Source organism: Protomyctophum bolini (genome assembly GCF_963924005.1).
Source record: "Protomyctophum bolini genome assembly, chromosome: 9".
In the NCBI taxonomy this organism is placed as follows: Eukaryota; Metazoa; Chordata; class Actinopteri; order Myctophiformes; family Myctophidae; genus Protomyctophum; species Protomyctophum bolini.
In genome coordinates, this window is record NC_137870.1 from 47566811 (window position 1) to 47594209 (window position 27399).

A 27399-nucleotide genomic window follows, 5' to 3' on the forward strand; every position below is an offset into this window, starting at 1 on the left:
GCTACCCGCCCCTCTAGACCAGAAAGCACGCTGGCTGGGCCAGGCTACCCGCCCCTCTAGACCAGAAAGCATACTGGCTGGGCCAGGCTTACCCGCCCCTCTAGACCAGAAAGCACGCTGGCTGGGCCAGGCTACACGCCCCTCTAGACCAGAAAGCATACTGGCTGGGCCAGGCTACACGCCCCTCTAGACCAGAAAGCACGCTGGCTGGGCCAGGCTTACCCGCCCCTCTAGACCAGAAAGCACGCTGGCTGGGCCTGCAGGCTATGCTGTCACCAGCACGTCTGACTGCCTCCCTAGGAAGCAGGTGAACAACACATGATAGTGATAAAGAGGACTGTTAAAGAGACATACATCTCTGCCGATGTGCTGCTGGAAACATGTAAAACTCTTTTGTTTTCCATTCTAATGTACTGTATTGTTTTGTATTACAGCTGCTAGATCATTCCTGAATTTCCAGTCTAAATAGAATTTTTATATTATTTTGATACGCATTTTTTTTCCACTGAGGGGAAAGAGGGAAATAGATTATATTAAGAGTCATTTTAAATAAATCCTACAAACATCCAGTTAAAAACGTTCACTGTGAAATAATATATATATTCAAAGATTTGCACCACATTTTCAAGATTCTTCAAAAAATAGTAGATCTACAAGCTCATAGCGTGGCTGCTATGAGCTTGATCTGCTATTTTTCATGCTTAAAACACAAAAAACCTATTTTGAAGGAATCCCAGCAACGGTTGTGTTAACAGCGTCTGATAAATGCCTAAATAGTAAATTGTCGAATGCCTCTTTTCTTTTGGGGTAGCGCTGTAGGCCTGACTGTTGTTTTCCTTTTTTACAGTAACAACTACAACACCTACCACTACGCTGTCTACTACACACGGTAAACTACCACTACACTACTAAAATCTAATCTACAATAGTTCAACCCCCCAACCTGACAATCTACAATAGTATACACCCCCCAGCCTCACAATCTACAATAGTTCAACCCCCACACCTGCAAGCAGTGCGAGGCATTGTGAGTTTGTAGATCGCCTATATTTCACAATGTTTGCCTCTTCCTTAGGTAAAGTTTGACAATTTGGTCTTTAGAATCATTACATTGTCACTTTATGAATGTTCAGATAGCCTGTACACATTTATACTGTGTGTCGGTTTGTTTACTGCAGAGTGAGTAGGCAGTGTTGCAGGTGAATTATATTTCTAGTTTCTCAGAGATCTCAGTGGTTGGTCCGGGCCAAGGAAGCACGTAAACAACATAAACAACTGATGAGGAGGACTGTAAAACAGATATACATCTTTCTCCAACAGATGGTCCCAAGAATGTCCTTTTGGCCGTAGATCCACCAGGAGATGTTGTCAAAGGAAGCTCAGTCACTCTGACCTGCAGCGCCAGTGGGTCACATCCACCAATCCAGATCTACATCCTTTACAAAGACAACACTGAAGTGGCACAGAAGAACACAATGATCATCTCTGACGTCCAGCCCAGTCACAGTGGAACATACCACTGTGAGGCATTTAACGACATCGCTACAGTCCATTCACCTCCAGTCACTGTTGCTGTCCACTGTGAGTTTTTAATTTAATTACAATCTAATTATATTAATGATGTCTGTGCGCGTGTGTGTGTGTGTGTGTGTGTGTGTGTGTGTGTGTGTGTGTGTGTGTGTGTGTGTCAGGGATGTCGTCACGCCTACCTAGTTGTGACGTCATTCCCTCCTTTTATAAGGCATCTTGCCAGCACCAATCTCCGTCCGATTACTAATTGTCAACCTAGTCTGTATTGAGATTCTAAAACTAACCTTGCAATTTAAGCATTCTTAATTTGCTCCCAAAACTGAAGAACATCCAAGACCAAAGGTCAGCACTTTCCGCGCTTGTGACCAAGAACCCTCTCCATCCTTACAGTGTGTGTGTGTGTGTGTGTGTGTGTGTGTGTGTGTGTGTGTGGGCTATGCATGAACATAAATACCATCATAATTCATTTTAGAAAAATACATTGAAATACATTCTTTCTATCTTGCTCTTTTTAAGTGTTTTTAGATTACTTTAGTGTCTAAAATAATTACATTAGTGTTATTATTTTAACCTAAGTTGATTTGTTATTGATATTGGTTTAAAATGCTGTATACAATCAATGTTTATTCCTCCACAGACCCTCCAGAAAAGCCCTCAGTATCAGTGAGTCCACCAGGAAGCGTTGTTGAGGGCAGCACAGTGACTCTGACCTGCAGCAGTGAAGCCAACCCACCAGTAGACACCTACACCTGGTACAAAGACCACAGATCCATCTCCACTGGTCCTCAGCTGGTGAAGAACAATGTGTCTCCTGGAGACTCTGGACAGTACATCTGTCTGGTGAAAAACACACATGGATACCAGAGGTCATCACTACACTCTCTAGATGTTCAGCGGCTGCGTAAGTGTAAGTGTAACTAAAGTAAAACATCTCATAGTTTTTACAGACCACAAACAACAGCTGCAATAGCCGTCATGAAAATGTGCAGCCAGATAGATACCCTGTATTTTATAAGACCCCAAAATTCACTGCGAAATTAACCGGAAGTCTAATCGACTAAAGCTAAAATGTCTACTGTCTTTTTAACCCATTTAGATCTGAGGACGATTCTACAAATGCCTTCTAAATCAGTTTTCTGAAGAAAACAAATGTTTCTATGTCAGTCGTTCTCAAACATTTTCATGTCAAGGACCCCCACAAATATATGTAATTAGCCGCTGACCCCGTGTGAAAATATGTTGTTCCAGGGACCCCCCCCCCAGAAGCAAAGATTCGAGTTAAAAACGTTCACTGTGAAAGAATATATATATTCAAAGATTTGCACCACATTTTCAAGATTCTTCAAAAATAGCAGATCTACAAGCTTATAGTGCGGCTGCTATGAGCTTGATGTGCTATTTATCATGCTTAAAACACCAAAAAGGGTGTTTCCCGTCCAGAATGGGTTAAAAGTCATCAGAGGCGTAACCGCGAGGTAGCGGCGATTTAGTAATGAGACGTTCAAATAATACACAATAAAAATACACAATACACACATCTCTCCACAGCTCCGAAGCTTCCAACGCACTGTGACCCTCCAGAGGTCTACAGTTCGAACAGAATCATGATCACCCCGATGACGACCAGGTACGCACCCGGAGTGAGGGTGTTCTACGACTGCATGGTGGGATATACTATGAAAAGAGGACGCAACTATGTGAGGTGTGTGGCTGGGAAATGGACACCTTTAACTCTGAAATGTGAAGGTAAGTGTACGTTCGTCGTCAGTACCAGTGTTGATACATACACACGGCATTGTGTCATCAATATAGCTGGGGGGTGGAGCTATGGGGTAAAGTTCCGAGTTCTCCCAACCGGAATAAACAGTGGGGTGTTGGGTTTTCAAACGCAGATGCTTTAAAATACTACTAATTTAAAAGTAGGCGTCATGGATTGCCAGATCACAGGCACAGATCCTTGTTTCCACTCGACAAGGAACGCTACTTTAGAAAATGAAACAAGCCTAGGAATGTTTTCCTTTACTGCTGGACATGATCCAACACAACACAGTGGCCTGATATATTTGCTTGGTAAGAGACACTTTTCTATAGATATGATCATCAAAGTTCATTGACACACTTCAGCTCAGGTTGACCATAAACCATTTATTGCAAAGCTACTGCATGTTAGTATGGCGGTGTGGCTCTGCTCATGTGACATCGGATAATCTGCGTACCGAGACATTATCTGATTATCTGTGCACTGAGACACAGCTCTGATATCAATGACTCCCCAGAGCAGAGCCAAAGATACAATAATCCATGAACAAAAATACACAGTAATAACCCATCAACACATGATTCAACACAATTAACAATACAATAAATTAATATCCCATAACGCCTGGAATAAGAACTACAGGGAGGAGGCCAGGGAGGTGGGGGATATATATATATATATATATATATATATATATATATATATATATATGTCACCCATTCTTGTGATAAGGGACAAAACCTTTTTCAAACTGGATTTTTTTTTTTTTTAAGATACATTCAAATCAAATAGATGTATTTGTAGACACAGGTCTCAACTACCAATCTTGAGAAGGAACAGGTTTTTCGCATAACATTTCTTTCTAAAATGGGACATTTATGCACTTAATACCTGATTCATGTCAACTCCGTCAGACACACTAAAATCCCTTTTAATTGAATTTTATCATTTCAACAATAATATAAAGTCCTCAGTTATCTTATAATGGCTTTCAGTAATCAAGTTAAGTAATACAAATCTTTTAATATTATTTTGTTCCAATATCACACTATTATGAAATATCCAATTTCTCAAAACCGTCATTTCAACCTTTATTTTCAATATTATAACATGAAAACCATGTAAAAAAAAAAAAAAAACATCATTACGTATCATTTCAGTTGGTGTTTCAATACATAAGCACAAAAGATTTGACAGCGAATTTTCTATTTCTTTGGAAATTAACAAAAACATCACGGGACGAACGTCTGACGGAGTTGACGAACATCTGACGGAGTTGACACGTTTAACTGATTTAGGTTCTAGACCACCTAGGATCTTGATTCTGGTGACTAATCCCACATTTTCAAGGATGAGGAATACAGTGGTACTATTTAGATTTGCCCTGTGAACATGGCAGCCATTTTTCAAAATGGCCGCCAACTTTCTGTTATTTCCCAATAACTCAAGTTCTACACCACCTAGGATCTTGATTCTGGTGACTAATCATAAATTTTCAAGGATGTGGGATACATTGGTACTATTTAGATTTGTCCTGTGACCATGGTAGACATTTTTCAAAATGGCCGCCAACTTTCTGTTATTTCCCAATAACTCAAGTTCTACACCACCTAGGATCTTGATTCTGGTGACTAATCATACATTTTCAAGGGTGAGGAATACAGTTGTACTATTTAGATTTATCCTGTGACCATGGATGGTAGACATTTTCAAAAATGGTGGACCTGCTATTATTTTACCAATTTACTCAGGGAATATTATCAGAATAATATAAAATCTGTGAATACATTTCTTACCAAGAATTTTCTTCACCAATGTTTGTAAAGGTGTCTACTAACATATCCCACATTGGTTTCTATTTGACCACCCTAGGGGCATGTTTGACAGCTGCTGAAAGTTGGGTACCATCAACAACCAATATAAGGCTAAATGTTCTAAATTTCATTATGCTTTAAGTAGCATGTGGCATGTCAAACTAGGGGCTTTTCATGATTCTGGATCCATTCCAAGCATTCGTTTTGCACAAAAAACACTACGTTGGCTAAAAACGGCCATAGCCATCATCACAGATGTGATGAGGTCAGCACATGTCGGCACATTTGGGCAAGTGGCTATGGCCAAACTAGGGGGTCTATGGCCAAACTAGGGGTCAAACTCCTTGGGCTAAATTCGGTGAGGTGAACAGTGAGCAGTGAACAGTGAGCGAAAGACTGAAGACAGAAGATTTGGCTTCAGGACCATCAGGCAGGATGTGCAGACACTGAAGGCATCAGTGTCTTTCTGTGTCCCCAGCATGTCAACCAAAGCAATGTTACCAAATCAAAGGAGCCTTCACCTCATGTCACCTGGGGCTGGGTGAGCAATCGTATCCTGTATCTAAACTCACAACTAAATACAGACACTTGGCCAGACTGCCGTTTGAAAGGGTCAAACCCCTCATCCTGATTGGGGAAGACCACCCCACCTAATCACACCAACCGAACAAGTGAGGTTGGGGCCTCCAGGTGGGCCAGCAGCCATCTGCACAAGACTGGGCTGGACCCTGCAGGAAAGCAATCTCCAGCCAAGACAATGTAAGTTGACTATAACAGAGCCCCAGAACACAGAGCTCAGGAGAAGGATGGAGAAACACTGGCAGGAGGCCACCAAGATACAATGCCCCAGAGACCCAGAGTGTGCCACCACTGGCAGTAAGGAGATCAACTGCTGCAGCAAAGATGTCATGAAAGGCAAGTCTCCACCAAAAAAAACCCTGAACCTAATCGGGGTGTCAAGAGACCAAAGTTTCTCCCCCACAGTTCCCTGCAGTGGCCAGTGAAGTCAAACTGTGCATCTGTACCTGAAATGGGCAAGTCAAAGGCCAGAAAGCCCACCTCCTTTTAATGTCCTGTCAGTAGAAACTCAACCTGCACCTGAAATAAGCCCTTACCTCTCCCAGAGAAAGTTCATCCTTGAAAATGTAATGATTAGTCGCCAGAATCAAGATCCTTGGTGGTCTAAAACTTGAGTTATTGGTAAAATAACAGCAGGTTGGTGGTCATTTTGAAAAACAATGGCTGCCATGGTCACAGGACAAATCTAAATAGTACCACTGTATTTCTCATCTTTTAAAATGTATGATTAGTCGCCAAAATCAAGATCCTAGGTGGTCTAAAACTTGAGTTATTGTAAAATAACAGCAGGTGGCGGCCATTTTGAAAAAAAAAATGGCTGCTATGGTCACAGGACAAATCTAAATATTACCAATGTACCCCACATCCTTGAAAATGTATGATTAGTCACCAGAATCAAGATCCTAGGTGGTGTAGAACTTGAGTTATTGTAAAATAACAGCAGGTGGCGGCCATTTTAAAAAATGGCTGCCATGGTCACAGGGAAAGTCTAAATTGTACCACTGTATCCCTCATCCTTGAAAATGAGGTCTTAGTCACCAGAATCAAGATCCTAGGTGGTGTAGAACTTGAGTTATTGTAAAATAACATTAGGTGGCGGCTCTTTTGTAATATGGCTGCCATGGTCACCACGAGACAAATCTGTGATGGCCCCATAGCCAAAAATGTTCCTTAAGGCATGCTCTAACTGTGTGCCAAATTAGAATACTGCCCATTATTCAAAAACAATAATTTTATTGTTTTAGGAACACTTTTGTCAACTCCGTCAGATACACGTCAACTCCGTCAGACACAAAATCTGACGGAGTTGACGTCTGACGGAGTTGACAAAATGGCATTTGTTTTCATCTTAACCCTCTTTAGTACAATGTAGCCATTTTGTTTTTGCTTAATTTTGTTAGCTAAACCTAACCCCTAAACTAAAATAATAAACATTATTTTGGAATTCTTAACAAAGATCATAAAAATGTCCTGACGGAGTTGACATGTAAAAGCTGTGACCACATTGTTATCAACATTGTTTGTTTAAAATATCAAACAATTGAATGCTTGTCAGACCAGGTACTCCACTGTTGCAACAAATATAAATGGGACTTGGAAAAGGAGTCTTCAGGCTAAATCTGTGGACAATATTTTCTGATTAATTTAAGACTTTTAAAAAAACCTGACGGAGTTGACGGAGACGTGGGACGAACATTTGATAGGAGATATTTAATAGAAAATATAAATTAAAATTAACTCTGTATATTATTTGCTATGTTGTTGACAATCTACTTTAATTTAGTATGTATATTTATGTGATTGTGACAGTATTAGACACTTTTTTGGCAGTTTGAAATTGTGGCCACTTGCTGGGGACAGGCTAAATACAGGCCTTTTTGGGTACAGGGCCTGCTTTTAACTAATTCAGATGGAATATGAAAACAATTATAATGAAATTAAGGGCATAATAATACACAACTGTATTACACTTAACTTTGCAAGTGCTTTTATTTTTATGAATTAATTTATTTTTTACATAAAATAAGGCTCTTATGTGTGGGACATGTTTTTTCCACTTTTGTCCCTCATCTCAAGAATGAGTGATCACCCATTCTTGAGATAAGGGACAAAACCTTTTTCAAACTGGATTTTTTTTTTTTTTAAGATACATTCAAATCAAATAGATGTATTTGTAGACACAGGTCTCAACTACCAATCTTGAGAAGGAACAGGTTTTTCGCATAACATTTCTTTCTAAAATGGGACATTTATGCACTTAATACCTGATTCATGTCAACTCCGTCAGACACACTAAAATCCCTTTTAATTGAATTTTATCATTTCAACAATAATATAAAGTCCTCAGTTATCTTATAATGGCTTTCAGTAATCAAGTTAAGTAATACAAATCTTTTAATATTATTTTGTTCCAATATCACACTATTATGAAATATCCAATTTCTCAAAACCGTCATTTCAACCTTTATTTTCAATATTATAACATGAAAACCATGTAAAAAAAAAAAAAAAACATCATTACGTATCATTTCAGTTGGTGTTTCAATACATAAGCACAAAAGATTTGACAGCGAATTTTCTATTTCTTTGGAAATTAACAAAAACATCACGGGACGAACGTCTGACGGAGTTGACGAACATCTGACGGAGTTGACACGTTTAACTGATTTAGGTTCTAGACCACCTAGGATCTTGATTCTGGTGACTAATCCCACATTTTCAAGGATGAGGAATACAGTGGTACTATTTAGATTTGCCCTGTGAACATGGCAGCCATTTTTCAAAATGGCCGCCAACTTTCTGTTATTTCCCAATAACTCAAGTTCTACACCACCTAGGATCTTGATTCTGGTGACTAATCATAAATTTTCAAGGATGTGGGATACATTGGTACTATTTAGATTTGTCCTGTGACCATGGTAGACATTTTTCAAAATGGCCGCCAACTTTCTGTTATTTCCCAATAACTCAAGTTCTACACCACCTAGGATCTTGATTCTGGTGACTAATCATACATTTTCAAGGGTGAGGAATACAGTTGTACTATTTAGATTTATCCTGTGACCATGGATGGTAGACATTTTCAAAAATGGTGGACCTGCTATTATTTTACCAATTTACTCAGGGAATATTATCAGAATAATATAAAATCTGTGAATACATTTCTTACCAAGAATTTTCTTCACCAATGTTTGTAAAGGTGTCTACTAACATATCCCACATTGGTTTCTATTTGACCACCCTAGGGGCATGTTTGACAGCTGCTGAAAGTTGGGTACCATCAACAACCAATATAAGGCTAAATGTTCTAAATTTCATTATGCTTTAAGTAGCATGTGGCATGTCAAACTAGGGGCTTTTCATGATTCTGGATCCATTCCAAGCATTCGTTTTGCACAAAAAACACTACGTTGGCTAAAAACGGCCATAGCCATCATCACAGATGTGATGAGGTCAGCACATGTCGGCACATTTGTGACACAGGCCAGCACTTTGGTCCTCAACTCGATTTTTACAGATTACAGATTATTACAGATTATTAAAGTACAGAATGTAAGCTTTCATATGATGTATCATTCAATGAAATTGGACAATAATTTAAGGAGATATGACCATCTAAAACTTGTTGAAACAGAAAGCAGATACAGATGCAAAGTAGTTAATTTGGCCTGCAAAGATTCATCAGAATTTAGCACCTCTGGAATGGGTGTGACAATAGATGCTTGTCCACACCCCTAATGTCTTGCATAATCACTCCCCCACCCACTAACCACTCCCCCACTAGGTTACCTGTCAATGACAGTTGAGTGGACACTTAGGTGTCACACTTAAGTACATGTTGTTTTACTTGAGTTAAAATAAAGAAATGTAGGACTGAAGTTGTTTAGTGTATGTTTTGTAATAATACAATCTAAAAAGTAACTAGTAGGCTAACTGAGTTTTCAATGGATATATGCTATGTAGTTTTAGACAAATGCTTTTACATTGTGTGCACTGAAACAAAGGGCAGAAGAATGAGATCTTACACCTGGCTTTCATAAACAAAAACTTTTATTTGTCCAAAGTTTGAAAATACAACATGCACAATAAAGTGGCCATAATAATGGTAATAAAAGGTACAATAAAAGTATGCACAATAAAGTGGCACTATTTTCAATAACATAATATATTGGCCTATATAAAATAAAGTGGCTGGTATTTTGTTGAATAAAAAAGAAAAATGTGTGAACATTACTCTGTGTAAACTTTTCACAAGCAGCACTATTTAAAAAGAAAATACAAGTAGCTGGCAATGTCTTTGCATGTTTCAAGTGTGGAAACGATTCACAAGCAGCACTATTTTCAACAACAAAAAATAAAGTGTCTTTGTTCAATCACAGTGCAACTCAAAAAAATACAAGTAGCTGGCAATGTCTTTGCATGTTTCAAGTGTGGAAACGATTCACAAGCAGCACTATTTTCAACAACAAAAAATAAAGTGTCTTTGTTCAATCACAGTGCAACTCAAAAAAATACAAGTAGCTGGCAATGTCTTTGCATGTTTCAAGTGTGGAAACGATTCACAAGCAGCACTATTTTCAACAACAAAAAATAAAGTGTCTTTGTTCAATCACAGTGCAACTCAAAAAAATACAAGTAGCTGGCAATGTCTTTGCATGTTTCAAGTGTGTCAACTAAAACCGGAATGTCTTCTTCTTCTTTGGCGCAGTGGACTTTTTTTCTTTTGGTGCTGCAGGTTTCGACTTTTTTTGTTTTGGTGCCGTTGCAGGTTTCGGGTGTGTATCGTTTGGTGCTGTGGACTTTGGTTTGGGGCACGTGGTGTCTTGTGCCTCATCACGACAGAACTTTCGGATTTCCTTAAAAAGATATTCCTGCCGGGCCATGTCGAGCCCAGGTGGGGGCTGCACCGGAACACCATCTTTAGGGGGAAGGATGTCAGTGTTCTTCAGCAACTGAAACTCAATCACTTCTGCGTCGCGATGCGTTTGTGCCATCACTACTCCAGGCCTATCTGAAGCAAACGTGAAGTGTTGGTAACTCTTAATCTTTGGGAGCCTCCGGAAGTAGGGAGTCAGGTGGGTCTGCCAGTCGAAGCCTTCAACAAGCACTGTGCCATCTTCATGTCCGACAAGCTGGGAGAGGTTCACCCCCTTATCCTCAGAGCTTTTATCCATAACCTTCACCATGTCTGCCAAAGTGTCCACTCTGCTCTTTCTGAAGACTTGCTTGAAACGTCCAAAACACCAGTCAGGACCAAACTTGGTGTGTCCCGCAATCAGAAGGTGAAGGCCCAGCTTCAAGTGCTGCTTGTGAATGGTTCGCCACGCACAATACCAGAGCATGAAGTTGTTTTTGTTTTGTCCAGAACAATTGTCACAATGAAGGTCAACGATCTGTTCTCCAACTCCATAGTTGTTGAAAAAATGATGCAGGTAGCTGATGACTGCGTTGCTGCCCTTTCCTGATGCCATGCCTTCATCAATCAGGTAGTTCACTTGCTTTATCAACCCTTCACAGTGGACACCGAAAAGACCACACTTCCGTGCAGTGAGAAAAAACAGTTGGCTGACCTGAAGAGCCGAAGATGGGTAGTGCACCTGAAAAAGAAGAAAAAAAGAAATGACATTAATTTTGACATCTTAACTTTTGCTTAACACAGTAGGAAATCAACAATGTCAAACAAATCGCATGTGAAAATGGGATAGAATTATGCTAACCTGTTGTGCAAAGTCAAAGCTGTAGTGTATCGTGATCTCCTTGCTTGCAGGTATGGAGGGGCCCAGAGACAGCTTCTCTTCCTCACAGACTTTCTTACAGGCAGCAGTCATCTCCTGGTACATCCCTCGCTCTTTCCAAACAAGTGCCAGGTGGTCGAGTTGCTCTTGATGTTTTGCTGCCGTCTGTGCGTCGTCTAGGTTGACACGGTTCAGCTGGAAGTTGTTTTTGTGGCATTGCCAACACAAATCTGTCCTGGGTTTGATGCTTGTTATCTGAGGGAGGATCGCTTTCCACAGCCTTCTGAAGCAGCTCAAACTAACAACACGTTGCCCTGCAAAGAAAAGAGTAAAGACACTTGTAACATTTTTTATGATTTTTCAAAAATAGCAGATCTACAAGATTGTAGGGTGGCACTTGGTACTGTGCTATGCTATACTCACTTCACACGGGTGTGATTATTTAGCATACATTTACAAATTATGATTAAAAAAATAGCTGAACTACAAGATTGTAGGGTGGCACTTGGTACTGTGCTATGCTATACTCACTTCACACGGGTGTGATTATTTAGCATACATTTACAAATTATGATTAAAAAAATAGCTGAACTACAAGCTACAATGACAAAATGTAACAAGCATTTGTTGTAAGTGTTGTAATGCGAATAAAACAAATAAAACAATTACATACCATCTTCCATGGCAGCCTTGTAGAGACGCCACACTGAGGCTTTGGTTACATCACTTGAAAGCAACTTCAAACTGTAGTCTCTGTGTCCAGGGTGTCGTCCAGGCAGAGAGATGGCATGGATTTCTGCATAGTTTGTGATGAATGTCAAGATCCGTTTTATGTCATCACTAGACAGAAACTTCTTGTGTGTTCTGGGACCTTTCTTCTTCTGGCGTGAAGATATACCATTCTCCTTGTAGTGTTTCACAAGGGCTTGGAGAAGGGTTTTGCTGATCCTGGACAAAACGACATAAACACTTTGTTACAAACTAACCCAACAAAATAATGGTAGGAAATACGCAAATGCCTATGGTACAGTGTAAAGCCTGGTTTCTATTTACTGTGCAAGGCTACATCCGTTCTAAAGCCCGCCCATTGTATCCGCTAATAATTTCCACGCATACATACACGCACACAAACTGTTTCCGTATCCTCTCCATACCGGATGTTTTACTGGTTAACAGCAGTATTATTTAACAGGGCACAATAGTGATCCTCTGTCCGCACAGAGTTGAGCAGCGCTTACTGCCACATAGTGAGCCATACATACATACTGGCGTTATTCTCACACACACACACACACACACACACACACACACACAGTTACAGTAACAATAAATAAGTATCAATAGCATAGATTAGACTGTAACTCACCCATAAAGAAAGAGAAATGTAGCACGGCAAACCACGACGGTGTTAACCATGTACGTGGAGCGGGTGATCTTTCGCTTCCCGTTGTATTGCTTTGTGCATTGTGTCAATTCGGAGTCATTCATGCACGTCTTTATAATTCCCAAGAGAAACATGTCTTTCTGATCCTTCGACAAGGCTGCCATTTCCATCCGTGTATCGCAAATCATTTCTGGGTCAAGTTTTTTACTGCAAGACAAAGGCTCATGCTCTGAATTCTCCTTTCGTCTTTCTTGGCATCGGCAATTAAAGTTTCGTATTTTCTCAAGTTCTACTGGTCGGTCGGTGTCCACTGCAACATTCTCGATTTCTGGTAACTGTAACAGCGATGCAATGCCTACATGCACCCCTCCGGGAGCAGCGTTTCCACCCGTCTCCTCGTCCTGGTCATCCTCGTTGTTGTCAGAACACACGCTTGTGTTGACTCGATCAAAAAATATGTCGTCGTCGTCGTCGTCATCTCCATCGGATTCATCCTCCGACTGACACCCAGGGCCGTGTATAAAAGCCATAATGAAATCATTCAGAATGTCATCATCTGCTCCTCCATTCAATGCATGGACCAGACGCGCTGTTGCATTAGAGTTACTAGCCATCTCGAGTTGAATAATAACTGATGCTGTGTTTACAAACACACAAGTGACACAGCTGTCAGAAACAGCTGTACTTATGGGCGACGCCCAGAACGTGAAACCTGAGGACAAAGACATTCCTGAGACCAATCGGAACAGTCATGCAAATCTTCGGAGATCACTTCCCCGCCCCCAAACTGCGTTAGATTTCCCCCAAAAAACAAGCCTACTTTGACATATAAATGTATACGTTTAATTTGCCCAAATGAACAATCTGTTGGAATAAAAACCTTCTTCAACATCCAAACTGTATTAATATGAAAAAAAAAGAAAATCACATTAAAAAAAAAAACGATTTAATTTCAACCATTTAGACCATTTCATTCTGGCGAGTTGAGGCACTTTTGGCTGGCACCTGTCACATTTGGGCAAGTGGCTATGGCCAAACTAGGGGGTCTATGGCCAAACTAGGGGTCAAACTCCTTGGGCTAAATTCGGTGAGGTGAACAGTGAGCAGTGAACAGTGAGCGAAAGACTGAAGACAGAAGATTTGGCTTCAGGACCATCAGGCAGGATGTGCAGACACTGAAGGCATCAGTGTCTTTCTGTGTCCCCAGCATGTCAACCAAAGCAATGTTACCAAATCAAAGGAGCCTTCACCTCATGTCACCTGGGGCTGGGTGAGCAATCGTATCCTGTATCTAAACTCACAACTAAATACAGACACTTGGCCAGACTGCCGTTTGAAAGGGTCAAACCCCTCATCCTGATTGGGGAAGACCACCCCACCTAATCACACCAACCGAACAAGTGAGGTTGGGGCCTCCAGGTGGGCCAGCAGCCATCTGCACAAGACTGGGCTGGACCCTGCAGGAAAGCAATCTCCAGCCAAGACAATGTAAGTTGACTATAACAGAGCCCCAGAACACAGAGCTCAGGAGAAGGATGGAGAAACACTGGCAGGAGGCCACCAAGATACAATGCCCCAGAGACCCAGAGTGTGCCACCACTGGCAGTAAGGAGATCAACTGCTGCAGCAAAGATGTCATGAAAGGCAAGTCTCCACCAAAAAAAACCCTGAACCTAATCGGGGTGTCAAGAGACCAAAGTTTCTCCCCCACAGTTCCCTGCAGTGGCCAGTGAAGTCAAACTGTGCATCTGTACCTGAAATGGGCAAGTCAAAGGCCAGAAAGCCCACCTCCTTTTAATGTCCTGTCAGTAGAAACTCAACCTGCACCTGAAATAAGCCCTTACCTCTCCCAGAGAAAGTTCATCCTTGAAAATGTAATGATTAGTCGCCAGAATCAAGATCCTTGGTGGTCTAAAACTTGAGTTATTGGTAAAATAACAGCAGGTTGGTGGTCATTTTGAAAAACAATGGCTGCCATGGTCACAGGACAAATCTAAATAGTACCACTGTATTTCTCATCTTTTAAAATGTATGATTAGTCGCCAAAATCAAGATCCTAGGTGGTCTAAAACTTGAGTTATTGTAAAATAACAGCAGGTGGCGGCCATTTTGAAAAAAAAAATGGCTGCTATGGTCACAGGACAAATCTAAATATTACCAATGTACCCCACATCCTTGAAAATGTATGATTAGTCACCAGAATCAAGATCCTAGGTGGTGTAGAACTTGAGTTATTGTAAAATAACAGCAGGTGGCGGCCATTTTAAAAAATGGCTGCCATGGTCACAGGGAAAGTCTAAATTGTACCACTGTATCCCTCATCCTTGAAAATGAGGTCTTAGTCACCAGAATCAAGATCCTAGGTGGTGTAGAACTTGAGTTATTGTAAAATAACATTAGGTGGCGGCTCTTTTGTAATATGGCTGCCATGGTCACCACGAGACAAATCTGTGATGGCCCCATAGCCAAAAATGTTCCTTAAGGCATGCTCTAACTGTGTGCCAAATTAGAATACTGCCCATTATTCAAAAACAATAATTTTATTGTTTTAGGAACACTTTTGTCAACTCCGTCAGATACACGTCAACTCCGTCAGACACAAAATCTGACGGAGTTGACGTCTGACGGAGTTGACAAAATGGCATTTGTTTTCATCTTAACCCTCTTTAGTACAATGTAGCCATTTTGTTTTTGCTTAATTTTGTTAGCTAAACCTAACCCCTAAACTAAAATAATAAACATTATTTTGGAATTCTTAACAAAGATCATAAAAATGTCCTGACGGAGTTGACATGTAAAAGCTGTGACCACATTGTTATCAACATTGTTTGTTTAAAATATCAAACAATTGAATGCTTGTCAGACCAGGTACTCCACTGTTGCAACAAATATAAATGGGACTTGGAAAAGGAGTCTTCAGGCTAAATCTGTGGACAATATTTTCTGATTAATTTAAGACTTTTAAAAAAACCTGACGGAGTTGACGGAGACGTGGGACGAACATTTGATAGGAGATATTTAATAGAAAATATAAATTAAAATTAACTCTGTATATTATTTGCTATGTTGTTGACAATCTACTTTAATTTAGTATGTATATTTATGTGATTGTGACAGTATTAGACACTTTTTTGGCAGTTTGAAATTGTGGCCACTTGCTGGGGACAGGCTAAATACAGGCCTTTTTGGGTACAGGGCCTGCTTTTAACTAATTCAGATGGAATATGAAAACAATTATAATGAAATTAAGGGCATAATAATACACAACTGTATTACACTTAACTTTGCAAGTGCTTTTATTTTTATGAATGAATTTATTTTTTACATAAAATAAGGCTCTTATGTGTGGGACATGTTTTTTCCACTTTTGTCCCTCATCTCAAGAATGAGTGATATATATATACACACATATATACATACATACACACATATAATAACCTTCTGCCTTCCACGCCTCAATGAACTATCGATTACGCTTAAAAAGCCATTAATTAATAAACGATGTTCATAGAACACAAATTCCAAGTAGGCTACCAACACCATTCATTTGGAAGTGGGGTATTATTATGCAGTGTTTATACACACAACACAAACCATAGCTGTTTCAAACGTACAGGAAATACAGTTTAAAACATGGCAATGAATACAAGCTAAAGCAGTGTGTAAATCCTGCATATATATATATTTTTTAATACTGTTTTTATTAGGCATTTTTTGTATGACATCAGAATATTATCGACAATGATAATGAGTTCAATTATAAAAATGAAAAAAATAACAGGCAATGTAAATGTTCCACATACAATACATAATAAAAAAGACATATAAATGTGAAAAAACAAAAAACAGTTAAACAATGACAAGTGTGAACAGACAAACAAAACAGACAACAGAACAGACACTCTTGCTCTCAAACTTTTCCAACATGTTGTTGTAAATTAAGTGAATTACAGACATTCTTTTTTAAATGAGAAAAAATAAAACAAAGAAAAAAACACGCAATTCCTTTTTTATTAAACAGTTTGACCCCGGGCCCCCTGACTCCCAGAACTGCTGTCAGTGGATCCGCGTCAAAAGGTCTTTCAACAATGTCTGACAGTGATTTAAATATACTTTGCCAATATGATGTGAGTTTAGTGCAATGCCAGAACATGAGTGGATGTCGCAGGCTGGATTCACATTTGGATACATTCTGTTGATTTTTTCTTTGAACAAATGTAACCTGTGTAATATTTTAAACTGTATAAGACCGTGCCTGGCACATACTGAAGAAGAGTGCCAAAACTTTTGAGATGTAGACCATTGCTCGTCAGTGATAGATATTCCTAAATCGTTTTCCCAAGCAGTTTTTAAATACTCCAAGGAGGCATTATTATCTAAACATAAGAGAGAATTATAAATAATAGAAACACCTCCTTTGAGCAATGGGTCAGGTAGAAATATAGATTCCATTGATGAGTTGGGAGGTATGTTTGGAAATGAAGCAGTGTGTTGTGTTAAAAAATGTCGTATCTGTAGAAATCAATATAAAGATCTTTGAAGGAGTGAATACCATTTCTATGCCACACACTCTATGCGACCAGTGGTGCGCGCACAGAACCCGGGTGTAAATCCTGCATATTAAAATATCAAAACTCGACTATTGTAACTCCCTCCTTACTGGCCTACCAGCATGTGCACTTAAGCCTCTCCAGCTGATCCAAAATGCCGCAGCTCGCTTGGTCTTCAACCAGCCAAAATTCTTACATGTCTCCCCCCTGCTCCGCTCCCTCCACTGGCTCCCGGTCGCGGGAGGATTATCACAACAAAACAAAAAAAGAAGTGATATTTGAATTAAGTGAAATCACTGAATATACCTTTAAATAGTGAACAGCACTTTGCCAAACGATGAATCCCTGCCAAGTTACAATTACTTAGAATTAACTATGTTCTAAAAACATTATTGATGACTTAATGGCTGTTGTTGTTTTTTGATATTACGGTAAGTTTAATTGATCATATCTGTCTCTACCAGGCGATTAAACACTGCGCCGCGGTAACACGATGTTTTACACTTTCCCTTGAAATTCTAACTTTTCTGTGGAAGTTCTTGACATCCGACTACTCAGTAGTAACTGACAACATCCATGTGTCAGACTGCATCATGCATGACCAGGTCATTTCTACTCAGTAGTAACTGACAACATCCATGTGTCAGACTGCATCATACATGACCAGGTCATTTCTACTCAGTAGTAACTGACAACATCCATGTGTCAGACTGCATCATGCATGACCAGGTCATTTCAACATCCATGTGTCAGACTGCATCATACATGACCAGGTCATTTCAACATCCATGTGTCAGACTGCATCATGCATGACCAGGTCATTTCAACATCCATGTGTCAGACTGCATCATACATGACCAGGTCATTTCAACATCCATGTGTCAGACTGCATCATGCATGACCAGGTCATTTCAACATCCATGTGTCAGACTGCATCATACATGACCAGGTCATTTCAACATCCATGTGTCAGACTGCATCATACATGACCAGGTCATTTCAACATCCATGTGTCAGACTGCATCATACATGACCAGGTCATTTCAACATCCATGTGTCAGACTGCATCATGCATGACCAGGTCATTTCAACATCCATGTGTCAGACTGCATCATACATGACCAGGTCATTTCCCAAATAATGGTCGATAAAAACAACATTATTCCCACATTAGCCTACAAAATGCATGTTCATGTACCACACACACACACACACACACACACACACACACACACACACTTATCTCCCTGGCTCTCATGCTCTAGTTGTCTCCATTTGACCCAGGCCAGTGCGGCAGGCTCACGGACCCGACCGGCAATGAACTCAGGATCAGCGGAGGCACTCTGTCCCGTCCTGGAGACCATCCGTGGCAGGTGTCCCTGCAGCACAGAGACAAAAACTCATCTAACGCTCGGTTCAGACACGCCTGTGGAGGCGTCCTCATCGCGTCCTGTTGGGTCCTCACTGCTGCTCACTGCATGTAAGCTGCTCTAAATGCTAACATGTGGTAATGCTGCTCTAAATGCTGTGGTAACATGAGCTGCTCTAAATGCTAACATGTGGTAACATGAGCTGCTCTAAATGCTAACATGTGGTAACATGAGCTGCTCTAAATGCTAACATGTGGTAACATGAGCTGCTCTAAATGCTAACATGTGCTAACCTTAGAGTATATATGAATAGAGACGACACCGGATTCCTCCTCCCATCCACTTGCATTAAGTTGCTCAAAAGCACATGAGGCGATTTCACTCCTAGGAACAAGTGCATTCTGGGATGGATTGCCCCAATAACATGAACGCGCTGGTCGTTGACTATCATTGTGCCGTTTGTGCGTGTTCACGCATGAAACATTCGTTCACGTGTCATGGCCCCAATAACATGAACGTGCGCAATGATAGTCAACGGACCAGCGCTGGCTCGAGCTGCAATACAAAATTCGGCCACTATGTCCATTTGGCCTCAGGGTTTCCTCCGGGTGCCGTCTCTATTCATATATACTCTAAGGTGCTAACATGCACAGGTGGTCTTAATTACTGACTTGCTTGTTTCTCCAGTAACAGCACCAAGGACATGCAGGTGGTCTTAATTACTGACTTGCTTGTTTCTCCAGTAACAGCACCAAGGACATGCAGGTGGTCGTGGGGGGAGTGGACATCGGGAGCATAGAAGAGTCAGACCAGGTCATCTCCGTGAAGAGAGACTTTGTTTTTCTGGGTTACAGGAAACTAGGCAACATTAGTGTTGCTACTAATGACATTGGTGAGGCCATTAATTTACTGTATGTCTTCTTTTACAGACGGGCTGATTTCTTACCTTAACCCATTCAGGCCTGACGTCGAAAAAAAAAAAAAAAGTTTTCTAAATCATGACAATTTTCGGAAAGATTTGAGGCACATTTTAACGATTTTTCTTTTTTTTTCAATAGCTAAATTATAACATAATATATATGTAATTAATCACCAAAAGCGGTTCCCGCTCAAAATGGGTTAATCTGGTGTTATCTCTGTATGTCTGTCTGTCTGTACGTCTGTCTGTCTGTACGTCTGTCTGTCTGTCTGTACGTCTGTCTGTCTGTCTGTACGTCTGTCTGTCTGTCTGTACGTCTGTCTGTACGTCTGTCTGTCTGTACGTCTGTCTGTCTGTACGTCTGTCTGTCTGTCTGTACGTCTGTCTGTACGTCTGTCTGTACGTCTGTCTGTCTGTACGTCTGTCTGTCTGTACGTCTGTCTGTACGTCTGTCTTTCTGTACGTCTGTCTGTACGTCTGTCTGTCTGTACGTCTGTCTGTACGTCTGTCTGTCTGTCTGTACGTCTGTCTGTACGTCTGTCTGTACGTCTGTCTGTACGTCTGTCTTACTGTACGTCTGTCTGTCTGTACGTCTGTCTGTCTGTACGTCTGTCTGTCTGTACGTCTGTCTGTCTGTATGTCTGTCTGTCTGTCTGTATGTCTGTCTGTCTGTACGTCTGTCTGTCTGTACGTCTGTCTGTCTGTCTGTATGTCTGTACAGTACGTGTGTACCAGTGTTGATTTCATCGACTAAAACTAAGACGAAAAATGTTCGTCGACTACATCTTTCCACTGACAAAAACTATTGGAAACTAAATTAAAACTAAGCTATGGTGACTAAAACAGACTAAATATACTGACAATTCCGTCAACAAATAAAAACTAGACTAAAATGTTAGGAAGGGACTAGTGGACAAGAGATCCAGGGCTCCATTTTCGTCAGCACTAAAGCCCTTATTCCTAAACTTCGTTGCCTTTTTTTATTGAAAAACATTTTTGAATAGTTAAAATGGCCAGTCTACAAGCTTGTCAATGTACAGTAGATTGACTAGTTGAACTATTCAAAAATGTCTTTAAAAAAAGGCAAAGAAGTTTAGGGATAAGGGGTTTAGCGGTGACGAAAATGGAGCCCCCAGTATAAGTCATTTTACATTTGGTTGCATGGTGAAAATAGCCGATCTACCAGCTCACAACGCGTCGCGCTTGTAGATCGGCTATTTTCAAGGCATCAAGGCCCGACAAAATACATTTTAGTCGACTAAATGGACCGTAGATTTAGTCGACTAAAATCTCATGACAATTAGTCGACTAAAACTAAACCAACACTAATTCACTAAGTGAAAACTAATTTTCTGCCAAAAACAACACTGGTGTGTACGGACGGCTGTAAGGCACGTAACTCCAGAACCGCTCCGCCCCACACGCGTTCCACACCCCCACAGGGGGGCAGTGTTCCACACCCCCACAGGGGGGCAGTGTTCCACACCCCCACAGGGAGTGTTCCACACCCCCACAGGGGGGCAGTGTTCCACACCCCCACAGGGAGGCAGTGTTCCACACCCCCACAGGGGGGCAGTGTTCCACACCCCCACAGGGAGTGTTCCACACCCCCAAAGTGAGGCAGTGTTCCACACCCCCACAGGGGGGCGGTGTTCCACACCCCCACAGGGGGGCAGTGCCCGGTGTCGTTCCACACCCCCACAGGGGGGCAGTGTTCCACACCCCCACAGGGGGGCAGTGTTCCACAACCCCACAGGGGGGCAGTGTTCCACAACCCCACAGGGGGGCAGTGTTCCACACCCCCACAGGGAGTGCAGTGTTCCACACCCCCACAGGGGGGCAGTGTTCCACACCCCCACAGGGAGTGCAGTGTTCCACACCCCCACAGGGGGGGCAGTGTTCCACACCCCCACAGGGACACACCCCCACAGGGGGGCAGTGTTCCACACCCCCACAGGCAGTGTTCCACACCCCCACAGGGGGGAGTGTTCCACACCCCCACAGGCAGTGTTCCACACCCCCACAGGGGGGGCAGTGTTCCACACCCCCACAGGGGGGGCAGTGTTCCACACCCCCACAGGGAGGGCAGTGCCCGATGTCGAGTCGGCTGGCCTGTTCTGACATCACAACAACACTCCATATTTGGGCAACCCTGACACAGAACTCTGACACGGGAATTTCCCCGGCCGGACGTAGCGCGTGGAAGGGACACGTTATTCCGACGTAGCGCGTGGAAGGGACACGTTATTCCGACCAGTTCCTTTCCCCTCCATCAGGCGCCCCGGCTAGCCAGGGGGAGGCAGTTTTAGAGAGATCAGGGGTTCTTACTGGTGTCTAGATAACAAGTGGTACAGGTGATGTTATCTAGAGAACACGGGTTCTCAACCTTTTGGGCTGAGGACCCCCGGAAATGCTTTAGCCATGTCTCACGACATTTAAAGTCAATTCCTTCTGTCTATCAGATTATACTAAGGTCCCCTGAACCCCGGGTTCCAACTGGAAACCTTGCGTTTACGATCCAGTCACTCTACCCCTGAGCCACCGCTGTGTTATTATTTACTGTTCTATTCTGTTTCCTGTGTCTCAGCATTACTCCAGCTGGAATTCACCGATGACCCGTTCTGTGCCAAGGAAACCAGCTATGTTAAATATGCCTGTCTGCCAAACCAGCTCTTCCCCGATGGAAAGGAGTGTGTGGTCGCTGGATGGGGCAAAACTAAAGATGGTACGTATCCAACCACTGACTACCACTAATCACACCTTAAACTATAGATGGTACGTATCCAACCACTGACTACCACTAATCACACCTTAAACTATAGATGGTACGTATCCAACCACTAATCACACCTTAAACTATAGATGGTACGTATCCAACCACTGACTACCAATAATCACACCTTAAACTATAGATGGTACGTATCCAACCACTGACTACCACTAATCACACCTTAAACTATAGATGGTACGTATCCAACCACTCACTACCACTAATCACACCTTAAACTATAGGCTAGATGGTACGTATCCAACCACTGACTACCACTAATCACACCTTAAACTATAGATGGTACGTATCCAACCACTAATCACACCTTAAACTATAGATGGTACGTATCCAACCACTGACTACCACTAATCACACCTTAAACTATAGATGGTACGTATCCAACCACTGACTACCACTAATCACACCTTAAAGGGGGAGTGTCAAAGCCCGAGATTAACATTGCTGATAAGGTACATCACGTGGTCTGAATGAAAACAGTTTCAAACGACACGTGACTATATCTCAGGCTCTGACGTGACCTAGCATCTAGCCGAGCTGAGTGGCTAGCGCAGTAAAGGCTAGTGGTTTTGAGGTGGCCTTTTGCGTCATACAAAGTGAAAGTGTAATAAAAAAAAATATTTTATTGCTCGAAAAGCTTCCTTACAATGACATTGAGTTGACGTGTAGGTCTTAGGGTAAGCTGTTGCATAATCGCTATTTCGCACTCGGAGTTCCATGCTGCGGCAGAGAGCTGGGATGCAGCCCTGCTCACGTCCGTTTGTCCCCTCTCACCGCCGGGGCACAGCCTAGTGCGCACACGGTATAGCCTCTGGTAGTCATGCAGGCTGCTCTCAGCCGGTCGGACTCTAAATGTGTGAAAATAAAATGTATATAACGTACTCAAATGTGTTAGTTTTACCAATATTGTTTGTTCATGTGAAATGTTTGTTTATGCATAATGAATTGATGAGAAGGCACATCAAAACGGGGAAATTGCCGTACTCTTTGAGTGTGTGTAAACGTATGTTTTCTCATGCCAATAAAGCCCTTTGAATTGAATTGAATTGAATTGAGTGTGACTCTGTACCAAATAATAAATTGCCTCAACTGATCGTCTGACCTGTCCTAGATTATAAGCCATGAAAATATTCTGCATTATTTCCCATTCTGCAGCAAGGGGCGATATAATGCTGTGATTCATTCCACTTTACTGACCGTTTCATTGCCTATATGTCCGATTGTCCGTCATGAGTGACTATACTCGTCGCCATAATATAAGAAAATGTGTGCTGTAAGACCTTACTTTTCTATGGAGAGGCACATATTCTGTGCGCGCCGCGCGGGTAAAGTGCGCAGGGAATTTTAGCGTCCCTTTGTTTGTGCCCATCCCACCCCCTCGCGTCACCAGGCTTTCCACCCCGGAAAAAAACACAGACTGATCCAATCGGAGCCAACCCCGCCCTCAGCACAGAGAAAGTTGAACAGAAAGTTGAACACACTCAGAGAAAGAAAATGAATGACTCGCAGGAGGAGGAAGCGTTCGTGTCCACTGTCGAGTTTGAGGAGGTGGAGAATGAAGAGGAAGAGTCAGACGGTGAGCAGGAGGTGGAGGAAGAACAGGAGTTCCATGACGTCCACGGAATCAGGCCCTACATGTTCGAGCCTCTGCTGGCCGACGGTGAGGAGGAGGGAGTTGGAGCAGCAGCAGCAGCAGCAGAAACTCCTCACCCACGGGAGCATCTTGATGTGTCTAGCTGGTACGTTCCTTTATAATCAAGTATTTATTGCCTATGCATCATGCATGATGAGTTTGTACCTTAGTGGGATAACCAATAATGTGTATTATTGCATGGTAATAACTAGAGAGAATTGCTGTACGTTAATTTAGCAGTTGTGAAAGTTAGCTAACTGTAATGGAATATCAGCTTGAACACTGTGAAATGTATGATGATTCTTATTTTCTGACCTGATTGTTATACTCTTTAGTCGTGAAGTTATTTGCACTTTTCATTCACACAAATCAGTGCAAGCCCTCACATTATTGTTTCTCTGCTTATCATTCAGGTGTACCTGTGGTCACTGCCAGAATATGGATGCCGCTATAGACAGGGTATGCTGTAAAGACCATGACAGGGTTAGTACATCAAGATGACTGTGTCAATAGCATGCATAACATTATGTTGTTATAATTCACTGTTTAGACATAAGCTTGTGTCTCTAACAAACCCACATACATACATACATACATGTACATACAACGTATCTACACCAAAATGTCCCCTCACATTATCCATACATTTTGCATGTTTATCATGTATTCAGGTAAAGATATAGGCAACTAGAAAAAGTGCCCCTCTGTGCACAGGACGTTCTGGAAAATTTGGGGCAGAGTTTCATCATTGGCATCCAGGGAGTGTGTGTGTGTGTGTTTGTGTTTGTGTGTGTGAGACGTGTGTGCAAAAACATACTCTCTCCCCATACCTCCGGCCACCAATGTGTATGTGCTGAACATTCTGCATTGTTGCATATTGTTTATTTTGCTCTGTTCTGCAGGTTATGGACAAAATTAGAGAAGAAGAAGAGCCTGTCCCTGAGTGCATCACTCTGCACCCTGGCTTTGCGGGTATTGCGTTGAACCCGTGGGTACAACAGCTAACATATAGGTCAGTGGTGGAGTCACATGGTGTACGTCATATGTCCAAATAATGGACAACTTTGTATGTTATGCAAATGCTGCACAACCCCTAGCCTGGTAGAACCACTTTCCCTGCTGGACAACATTTGCATTCTGCCAGCTGGGTGAGTCTGGGATCTCTCAGGCTGAGACGTGTATATCAACTTATTATAGTCTGTGTGATCTAAAGGAAATTGAAAATTAAATGCATTTTGTTGTCCATTCTACAACTCTATTAGGGAGAGACTTTTTAATAAGATAGATCCAAATCATGAATTTAAATTTAGGGCCATGTAAAATGTAAAATGGCCTTGTTTATTTATTCTCCAAATGTGTATTCATGTATTTAATAATGCATTTCGGAATATGAACAGGAAGGACTGTAATGTCAGTTGTTTTCAATGTACCTGTATATGTATCATATAATCCCATATGGGATGGGCCAAAGTGGCATGACACGAAAATAAATATTGAATTCATTCATTCATACAGTGTTATGATTCAGCGGTTCGGCGAGGGGTTCGAAGGAGAAGCGGACTTCTCAGAGCACGAGTAAGTATACTATAAATAAATAATTGTATTTCTTATACTTGTATTTCCATTGTTGTCAATTTCCTCTTGGCATCAGTGCTTGTCAAACCCTTTCACTTTTATGATGTAATCAAAATGCTATGTCCTTTCCTTTCCATGTGCAAGAGTATTTGTAGTAAATCATTTTCGCATGTCATTGATTCTTTTTAGGCGTTACCGGTACACAGCGTACCGCTCCTTTGTGAGGTGGTGTTGGGGGTATTTGGGAAAAGGGAACCGGAGGGTCATCCCATCGTGTGCCGTCACCCAAATTAGGGGTGCTTATCCCTCTCCCGATGGGCAGTACAGAGGATTCCGGCTGCCTCCACTCCACACGCCACGTCCTCCCAAAAGGCACACACGCTTGTTGTCCCTGATGCCTATTGTCTTTCTGCCTATTTTTTATTATTTTTATGTTAGGTGGTAATGATAATTTTATATAGGCTTTATTTTGTTTGTGCATTACATTCACCCACACATTCATACACCGATTGCGGCGGAAGCCATGCAAGGTACCGACCAGCACATCAGGAGAAATTTGGGGTTCAGTGTTACTGAAATAAAGCTGCTTGTTCATGTGTAACACATTACATGTTTCTGGTTGGGTTTTGTAATGCACTATATTAGATGTACTAGATATTGCTGATCTACAAGCTGACAACACATTGCAGCAAAACGAGTTGTGAGCTTGTAGCTTTCATCTTTTCAGTGTCTGACACCCGCACTCAAGTAAGAGTTTCACATGCTGCAGGAAAGTTTCGTTCTCTGGGGAAACATTGTGCACAGGTTCAAATGACCTTTTGCCCTTATTTCACATGGCCCTACCACAGATGCTGTTGAAATGGCATATACATGCTCCTTAGATGTTTTGCATCATCACAAACACCCCTACTTAAATCTTGTGCCTGTAAGATATCTGTAACCATGACATTAGCCAGGTCTCTTGGGGAGTTTGTAGTACAAGTCTAATTTATACTTTGTTGTACGAAATGAAAATAAGTAAAACTCTGGTCATACAACCAAGCGACATACAAAGTACAGGCCTATACATTTGCCTTATCCATAGGCCATCGTTGCTCAGGTTAGTGGCATTGTAATTGTGCAGTTATATCACTCGCAAGACCTAACCACTTTCAACCTGGTGTGCGTATTTTTGGAATGTCAATTTCCAAAGAATTCACTGAAACAGTCACACCTTCACAGAGGCGTAATTTCAGAAAGAGTGTGGCAAAAATAAATAACCTACCACAGCCCCATTTCTAAAAAACAAAAATAGTGGATCTACAAGCTCTTAACGCGTTGCCAAGCGACGCATTCAGAGCTTGTAGATCAACTATTTTCACTGTTTGTTTGGGGGCGGGCGAAAAGAGAAAATGTTCACATGACATTCCCAAAATAGTGATGCCACGTTGGAAGTGGTTAATGGATGTATGGCTGCATACAATAAAATACTTATCTAAATTATAACACATGTCACATGTGGATGGATGCCGGGCATAGATTGCAATGAAGTCTGATTTAATGTGCTAAAACAATTTAGATTTAGGGCACAATATGGGGAAGTATATACACAGTTGTAACCCATTCAGGACAGGGAGCCCTTTTGGCAAAATACAGATAATTCTGGTGGTCCTTGACATGAAAAAGGCAGAGTACCACCACCCAAAATTGAGACATCTCAAAAACATTAAATCTATGTACAGGTTGAAGTAAAACTGAGGGGGGCACAAGAAGTGCTAGAATAC

General features: G+C 41.6%; 1 protein-coding gene across 1 annotated transcript in view; it reads left to right on the plus strand.

Moving 5' to 3' along the window:
* LOC308321915 (apolipoprotein(a)-like) overlaps window positions 1-27399 on the plus strand; it is a gene marked incomplete at its 3' end in the record, with an annotated part of 666829 nt that overhangs the window by 286283 nt on the left and 353147 nt on the right. Inside the window, exon 23 of the mRNA XM_080773013.1 lies at window positions 848-889. Coding sequence (XP_080629139.1) covers window positions 848-889 — 42 coding nt within the window. The remainder of the gene's footprint in view (window positions 1-847; window positions 890-27399) is intronic.